Below are 9384 nucleotides of genomic sequence, written 5' to 3'. Positions count from 1 at the left end.
TGTCCACCTAAAAATATAATAGATCAGTGTCGTCATTATTTAATTGCGTAAAAATGCAAACGTACTTTCATCGGTTGGCTTTCACAATATTCTTTAACGCAGATCGCCACTGTTGTGTTTTGAGGGTAACGAAATCGGAGTCTTTCACCGATAGTGGTGCTTCGTTTTTGCAGTGATTTATTCACTCATGGAACATGAGATAAATGGTAATCGATATTGAACCCATAAGCAATAGTGTTTGGCGTGACGTGAAGTTGAGCCCGTCACTATTGCACTTATCAATGACAAAATACTGTCTATTTAAAAACATTGGTTATGTTATACTAAACCGAAGCTAACTATTTTATTTGTAAAATCATTAATTGGTTATTCTTACGCATTAACTGACCTACCATTAAAGATTTATGGATTTGTTTGTACGTTGCAGTTTGGTTAAATAACTTACTTCATAAGCATTTTTCAGGCAAGACTTGCAGTAAGGTATTTTGTGTACAAATTTCACGCATAATACGAGGTTGGGGAAATAATATGTGTGCTAACCACTCATTAGGTGATAAATAGATGTGTAGTTCGTCAGCACTTAAAAGGCATTTTATGCTGGTGATAAATGGGTGACATATGCAAAAAGTTGATGTTCAATTTAAGGTACATTGTACAATTAAACAATCATGTAAGTTAAGCTAGATTACTGTCTGCTAGGTAGCTGAGTGGTTAGACTTGCAATATTGCTGTGCCGTGTTCGATACCCCATGGCGCTACCTTTACAATGCCATTGGGCAAGGCGTTAACAACGCTTATTGCAGATGAACAGTTCTACTCTAATAATCTTCTTACAATAAAAAACAGACAAATAACTTCCATCAATCACTTGCACGACGGTTAGTTCGGTAGAAGATGATGAGGAATCATCGCGAAGTTTATGACTTTCGTCAGTCTGAGTGTAGGGATTGTGTAATATGTTATCTCTGGTACACACGTTTGTGGCCGTTATTGGCATACTTTTTTGTTGCGCTGAATACTAATTGCTTGTGTGTTGTGCTACATTAGCCTATATAAGATAGGCCTACCATATTTTCATCGCCCAAAAAGAGAACCATTTCGCCAGCTAGTACAATGGAAATAGAGTTTTACGTTCAAAGAATTTATCGCATCTTTTTGTATGATTATAAGCATATACACAAGCAATGCATTCAGCTTCAAAATCATTACGTCCTGTTCTGAAACAAGGATACTTCTGCCGCAGTTCATCAGAAAACACAGTATTCCTCTTTGGTATTATTGCTTAGCTTTATTTAGCTTTTATGGTTGTCTAAATTGAAACAATGATAAGAAAAATGATTAGACCTCATGCTGTCGCCGAAAAGTGATTTGATTTGACTTTGGCCTCGTGTCGAAAAGTCGCATAACCAAACCAGGCGGAAAGTACCATGTACTCAGAATAACTACTAGAGTAAGCTACTTTATATTAACATAAAAATTAAGGAATAATTCCCAAATACCTTCAACCTTAAACATACTGTAATAGGTGAATATAATGGTCAAACGGGCAACAGTTGTCATAAAACTTCGGATAGATCACCCCATTCGTCTACTTTCCGCCCATTAAAATGGTCCAGAGTACGGGAATTTTTCCCATTGTAATGCTTGAAAGTATGCCTTTCTTACCCTAGAGTAAGATATGTGCCTTTGGAATGGGGAGAATTTTACTTCGGCACAATTATGGTTTGTTAACCCCATTCGTCTATTTTTCCGCCCATTAAAATGGACCTGCTTTCAGCAATTCTTCCTGCCATTCGAATGGGAAAATATTACCGCATTTCCACCCATTTCAATGGGCAGAAAGCAGACGAATCGGGTGGATAGATAGTAATCGATCATATACTGCTGTAGCCCTATTGTAGCTTATGCTTATAGTTTGATAAAGCTATTTAAAAAATATTAATAATTTATACAATAAAGATTATAAAAATTTATAACAAGGTATAAAAATTGATAAACTATAACTATAAAAATTGGTATCTGGCCGTCTCTGTGGATTGACGATAATGTTCTTAATACGTTTTCAGACAAACAGTCTTTTTATCGTGAAAGCCGACTTGAACTATGGATGACAGATTGGGCGAGAGCGACTCCAGTCTGATAACACGAAAAACACACCTTTACTCAGAGATAGATTGGGCAACAAATTTTTACTGGGAAAATGTTGAAATGGATCCCAAAAACCCTATTTAAGCAAAGACTTTGCATCCTACAAAGTAGCCAACGTTCTTTGACAGCAGCGATTCCGCGTATAGCACTTGCTCGAAATTGAAATTTGCCAAAACGACTTCATTGTGTAATTTTGTAGCGTTGTGTTTTGAAATGCGTTGATATATGATAAAAATATGTTTCGTTAATTGAAAATGTGGTACATATTTTTTGAAAATGATTGGCAAAACCTTACAACCAATTTCAATATAGCCTTTTATTAGTTTCGGATATTACATTGATAAAATCTATAATGATAATGGAAAAAGTAGACAATTTTAGAAGTTGGATGAATCGATGTTGTATGTATTCTAACGATTGGGATTGGCAGAATTTCGAATTCAACATTCCATAAACGACTTCAAGGACTAGAATAAGCCAAACCCTAATGCTGTTCATCTTAAAAGGTAGTAAACAACGTCATAAACGAGTTGCAGACAGATTTGAAGCAGACAGTTTTGACGAGCTGAGAATGTTCGCGACCTAGAAAAAGTTGGAAAAAAGGTGGCAACCTAGAAAAACTTGGACTAAAAGACACTTTAAAAAAAATCCGGACTTTTAAGGACTTTTTAGCATTTCTCCCTGACGCAGATTTGAACATTAAATTCCCTGACACGTCAGGGAAATCCTGACTATGACAACCCTAGTCTATGGTAGCTAACACAAAATCTACAATAGCCTAATCTGTCACGTAAAATCACCCAGTGGAAGTGGGTTCGCCCTTTGTAACTTGGCAACAAATATAACCACTGTACGCAGTGACTACGTTGCAAAAAACGTTTTGACACAAAAAATTGCCCTGTGGGAAAACATAAGAACAAACGTCCCAAGCGTAATATGCAACGATTAGCCTATGTGCATAATTGTTATTTCCAATCGGTTTTACTGAAAAAAAAAAAAAACAAAGAAACAACAGAGCAAATACAACCTATAGGCCTACATTCAACAATCATAAATGCAGGGCCCACAATTAGTACTGACCAGTCCGCTGCTGTCTTGACCTTTTCTTAGGTTGCATGTCTTTCTCGGTAACACTTTCGCAGAAATAGATTGAATAAACTGACAAACGGTTAGCGGAACGTAAAGAAAAGTAATCAACGTTAATTAACAAAGAAATTTATAGAATTCGGTAAAAACAAAGAAATTAAGGGAAAAATTGTACTTGAGTCCCACAAAAATGATACTCGAGTAGTACTCTGATTAAGTACTTTGCTCGAGTAAAACAGCTCAGACAATAACATGTTATAACATTCAAGAAATATTAACAAAAAAACTGTGAAAAATAACTTTGAATGAACGTTAGATTTTTTTTCGGTGAAATATTGACAACCAAAACCTGTTGTATAATCATTAATATTACATTACAAGTACATTTAATGTATAATTTAATCAATGGTATAATAATCAAAGTAAACTTAACATTTTCATGTTATTTGGTATTGTGGTTTGTCACTTGGTAAAGGCATGGGAGAGGAAATCGCCGTAAGGCCTCCAGCCTTGGAAGGTGACATCATGCGCCAGTAAAAGTTGTTGGCACATTGCGCCACGTTACTAACAAGGGTGATATTGAATTGGTTCACTTGGGCTTCTGGTGAGGTTATTGCAGGTCCCGGTATGTGGGTTGTTTAGAACTGCCTGACTTCATGATTCTTAAAGTTGTAACCCATACTTTAAGCTTTGTGACCGTAAAATACGGAAAGTAACTTTGATTTTCGATAGGTGTGCCAAAGTTTTGGCCACTGCTTTGTTGTTTGAAAGCCTAAGCTTAGGCTATAGTTTGACATGAAATTATGCATGGTACATTGGTCCATACACCTTTGGTCAGTATAGATTGTTGCTTGGTTTGTTTGCCAGTTTTCAACGAGAAATCGTGTGTGCAAAGAAGCAAACTTTGGTAACTTCATGCTGAAGGCTAATTTCTTTGTTTAATTTTTATAAATTGACAATTGGACTGAGAAAATTATTTGCATGACTTAAACTTTGCCCTACTGGAAAGTTTGCTTTCAGTGCGCTGGGTAGGCCATGCCAACGTAATACTTGAAATATATAGAATAAACAGAAAAATTACAAATCCACGCCAAAAAATTGGTGCAGAAGCCAACATCATACAAACTTTCCTGTAGGGAAAATCTGATGATACTTCATTATTTTAGTTTGAGCCCGGTCTCTATTTCATGGCAAGCTTCATGAAGATCTCAGGTGTGCACATTTGCAACGACTATCCAAGTGTGCACCTATTTGTTCTGTACTTATTCTGGTCTAGTGCAGAAGTGTACAACCATGCATAGGATGCATTTGTATACAATACCCCACGCTACTCAATTTGTGACCTTCTTTGGCCGTGCACTTTTGCACTAGACCCAAATATTCATTGTCACTGTAACCAAACTATGTCATTTTAGGTATTTTATTTCGGTTGTTAGTATCAATGCTTTTAATGGTAACTTTAATATTTGGTGTAAATTAGGTAAACTATGGAACTATTTTGTGGGTTTGATGGCGACACTAACCTACCATCTTACAGCACAATTCTATAATTGCTATCTTGCATAGTTTAAGGCCTTATGTTTTGACACTTTTTCCCTTTTCATTAACTGTCCGTAAGCATGTGTTTTATTGTGCTACAACTACAACAATTAGCATCGTCACTTTTGCTCGGACCCACAATTAAATTTCAAAAATAAACAACACAATACAAACAATACTATTGGTTACCTGTGATATTGATGCGCTTTTTCATTATAGGTTTCTGTACAAGATGTTTTCTGTTTTCTTCCCCTCTCCCCTTTTGTTTCTTCTTTTCTTCCCTCGTGCCATGTATTTCTTCATTTTCACTGACGGCAGACGTTTCGATTTTAATGCCATGCGGTCCAGTGATGGGATTCAAATATTTTAACAACCGCTTCTTTCACTAGCAGTATGCCATATTGACCCGGGCCGATATACACATAGGCCTATACATATGCTTGTTAACAACCGGTTCGCGGGGGTCATTAAAATTCCAAAAAACGATTCGCACGAATTGACTGAATCCCACCACTGATATGGTCACTTTGGACATAAATACTTTAAAACAATGGACTTATACCAAAATTCTAAGCCTATGGTATTTAGACCAGATACCTAGTGCCCTCACAACTAGACATATAAATAAACTGTAAAAAACTAAAGATCATATCATCGGCTCATTATGTAATTGTTGTTTCTTTCAATGCTTAGTTTTTTAATCATTGCACGTTGCAAATTTTCGTCTTGTAGAGATAAAATAACTTTGTTGTATGTCCATTGGTTTACACTTTACATTTTTTTATCCACTTTACAGCAATTATATCTAAAGATACTGCACGGCATTAGAACGAAACGTCTGCCATCAGTGAAAACATAAAATACAAGATGTGTGAGTAGAAAGTAAGAAACAAAAAAGGAAAGAAAAGGAGGGTAGAAAAAGCAAAATTCTTGTACTGAAACCACTGGAAAAAGTGTACCGATTTCAATTTGTACCGAAATCACTGGTGTCTGCAACTATTTAATCTCTTCTGCGTTTTTAGGCTACCAGCCTGACTTGAAAGTAGGGTTGTTTTCGATGTAAACTCGTTCATGTCAAGATGTAAATTTTGGCATGCACTGAAGCCTTAATTCTTCATTTTTTATAAATTGACGTTCAAAGAACCAGTTTTTCTTTCAGCTGAAGATAAAAAAGTATGGCCTGTGTTTTGATGAACCTCGTTACGATTTTTATCTGTTATGTAACAAGATTCTCTTTTTACGATTTTTCTTCCTGTTGTTAAAGTTAGGTGGTTAGGAAAATGGGTATGCAAAAAGATGATTCTAGTTATTTAGGGTTTGATTTAAGTTAGATTTAGACTGGAAGGAAGATTTAGTTAAGTTAGATTAATGAGAAACAGTGAGAAATGACTTGGAACGCACCATTCTTTTTTGGTAATTAGTTATTGAGAAAAATATTGGCTACTCTCTCGTGATAGGTTCAACTCAACTTTACGCAGCTAAAACTACATAATAAGTAGCGTTTACGATATTTTTTGGCTTAAAGTTAAACTTAAGAAATACTGTACATTAAGCAAAAATTAACTTGCATATTTTGGTCAAACATCACTTTCATCACACTTTGTGTCAATACGGTGAACGAAAGACAGGTGTAGCTTGTATAGCAATTACAATCTCTCGCATTCATGGTTTGTTAATACTTTAGGAACAATAAAAATGTGCGAATATCTAAGTGTGCTATTTTATGCTTCAAGTTTATAGAACGGAAAACAGTAACTTGGGTGCCTTAAGCATTTTATGACGAACATAATTTAATTATGACGTCATCATCGATTAATTTATCTGATTACTTGGACTCGACGAATCCGAATAATTTCGGTTTTGTCCCATCTCTAGTTGATGCTATTATAAAACCCTATTAATTAAACAAACTAAACCCGATGCTGCAAGACTTGACAAAGTTTTTTGTTCTGCAATCCCATTTCAGAAAATAAATTTTTATGCAACCCCTTGATGGGTAGCCTACATGTGAAAAATATTAAAACAATAAATTCCCCAACACAAATTGCAAGTGGTATTTTTGTCTATGGCGAAATCGTATAAATGCCCACAGTCCATGAAATTACTGAACCGCAACAAAAGAACTGCGTTACAATGGAAACACAAAAGCGAATAAAGAATTCATAGAAAATAATTTCATTTATAAAACTTGAATTTGTTTCACGACCCAAAAATTACAGTTTGCGACCCCGTTTGGGTCACCCTGGTATGCTGCATTTAAGTTCTTATAAACAATAGGCTGCACTGTTTTACAAAAATAATAATTTGCGTTTTTCGTACCATAACCCTGATGAATTTTTGTTTGTCACATCATTTGTTTCTGTGCTGGTTTGTGTAAGTTGTGACAGTCACAACTCTGGTTAAATTTCATGCACTGGTGCTCACATAAGACTTCTGAGTTGACAGGCATTGGATTACACTGAATGCAAATTTAACATTTCTAGTTTATTACTACTGTATTACTAATAGCATTACTTGTAGCATTACTTATAGTATTACTTATAGCTTATTACTTATAGCAAAAATCTCTGTAGTTGCATTTTGCATATGTATTTTGAAGTCATTCAAAATTTTAAATTGTTTCATATAAATTTAACGAGCTTCCACTGCTTATAGATTTGGGTGTGTCACTGTATGATACGATGAAAGCCTAAATCTATGTAATAGATTTTTATTCCAATAAAACTTGATATTTAATTGCATAAAAGCACAACTATGCCCACTAACATATTTCTTTGTCAGATCGTTGGGTTGTTTTTTATTGTGAAATTCTGCTTTTTGAAATGGGTTCAGCATTTGCAAAGTTGTTTTCAAGCTTGTTTGGAAAAAAGGAGATGCGCATTTTGATGGTTGGTTTGGATGCTGCAGGAAAGACAACAATTTTATATAAATTAAAGCTTGGTGAAATAGTGACAACAATTCCTACTATCGGTAAGGTTTGCTACTGTTTTATTGATATTTTGGTAAATTCCATTGTATTGCGTTTGAATACCGTGTTCATGAATCTTAATATTAAGATAACCAAGAGACTCCTATATTGCTGAGTTATGTTTTTAACTGTTTAAAGATTGAAGCGAATTTTTAAATGTCGACTTCTGTATATTACAGGTTTTAATGTTGAAACTGTTGAGTACAAAAACATCAGCTTCACAGTCTGGGACGTGGGCGGCCAAGACAAAATTCGACCACTTTGGAGACATTATTATCAAAATACTCAAGGTATATTTCTACTAATTTTTAACCCATACTAGTTCTTGCCAAAAACCCTTGATCGTTGAGAGTATTAGTATGTTAGATTTCAGTTTCCAGATGTTGTGAGCTTGTGAAGTAAATTGAAGCAAAAAGATTTTAAATTTATACATATGCATGGCATGGTCTAGTTTTATGTGCTGGTATTTAAGTTTGTTTACTTGCTATTAATACTTCTCCATCTAGGTTTAATTTTTGTCGTGGACAGCAACGACAATGAACGTATTGAAGAAGCACGAGATGAATTAAACCGGATGCTCAATGAAGATGAATTAAGAGATGCTGTCCTTCTTGTGTTTGCAAATAAACAGGTTTCTAGATTTTTCTAAAATCTTCCAAATGTAACAATTTGATTTTACAGTATTTGAATTATGCTAATGGCCTCTGTTTGTGCCTAGGATCTGCCAAATGCAAAATCCACATCTGAGGTAACTGAAAGGCTTGGTTTAAATTCAATGCGAAATCGTCAGTGGTATATTCAAGCAACATGCGCCACTTCTGGAGATGGACTGTATGAAGGACTAGATTGGCTTTCATGCAAGCTCAAAGATGTGAAGTGATGGATTCTTCTACGGCCACATAGCACTTACCATATTAACCATCGCTTGTAAATACTGAGGCAGATTACCGTTTACCAACCAGTTGTCAGAAAATGTATATGCTGACAACACAGTTTAAGGAAAAACCCTAGCTGTGATGCAGCCTGTTCTTTTGCAAGGGGTTTTCTCCTTAAACCAGATTTAATACGTTATGGCTTTTGAATTTGTGCAATGATGGGATAAATCATATATATATAATACATTCTTTTTTTAAACATCATGAAATATTGCTAGCTGTTTGTAGTTGTCTACCAGTGTCAGTATACCTTATATTATTTGTACTTAAATGTATTTTCAAGCACAATCTGTAATAACTGGCTATAGGTAATAGCTGATCTGGCCCATGTAGGAAAATAGCACTTTGATATTTAGCATTGCAATACTAGCTTGCTGTCATATGTACCATGCCAGACAAATGTACCTTTATGTGTCATTTGATATAGTTGGCAATAAAAGTTGGACTAAACGCAATGTTTTCAGCTGATCATAAGGTACTATGGGCGTAAAAGACGCATTAGCACAGGGTGAAGATAATACAATTATTATAACAGTTAAGTGGTTGGCATTTAGTGTAATCATTTCGAACAACTAACTTCCCTGGGTAATGCTTGGAAAGTGAGCGACTTTATTATTAACTTCAAAAGCATTATACACAATTCACCAGTGTTGTAATGACTCGAGTCACGTTTTTGAATTGCTAGACTTTTCTCGAGTCGATGCTTGA

The 9384-nt window shown here is 35.1% G+C and overlaps 1 protein-coding gene across 1 annotated transcript; it reads left to right on the top strand.

Annotated features, from left to right (window-relative positions):
- Positions 1-7528: 7528 nt before the first annotated feature.
- Positions 7529-9131, top strand: LOC143464836 (ADP-ribosylation factor 2-like). The gene is made up of 4 exons (XM_076962852.1): positions 7529-7743; positions 7921-8031; positions 8248-8372; positions 8460-9131. Exons 1-4 carry the CDS (start codon positions 7596-7598, stop codon positions 8619-8621), a joined length of 546 nt encoding a protein of 181 aa, XP_076818967.1. The 5' UTR covers positions 7529-7595; the 3' UTR covers positions 8622-9131.
- Positions 9132-9384: the final 253 nt, after the last annotated feature.

Source organism: Clavelina lepadiformis, chromosome 7 (genome assembly GCF_947623445.1).
Source record: "Clavelina lepadiformis chromosome 7, kaClaLepa1.1, whole genome shotgun sequence".
NCBI classification, from domain to species: Eukaryota; Metazoa; Chordata; class Ascidiacea; order Aplousobranchia; family Clavelinidae; genus Clavelina; species Clavelina lepadiformis.
Note: the sequence above shows the minus strand (reverse complement) of the source record. Positions and strands in the feature narration are given on the sequence as shown.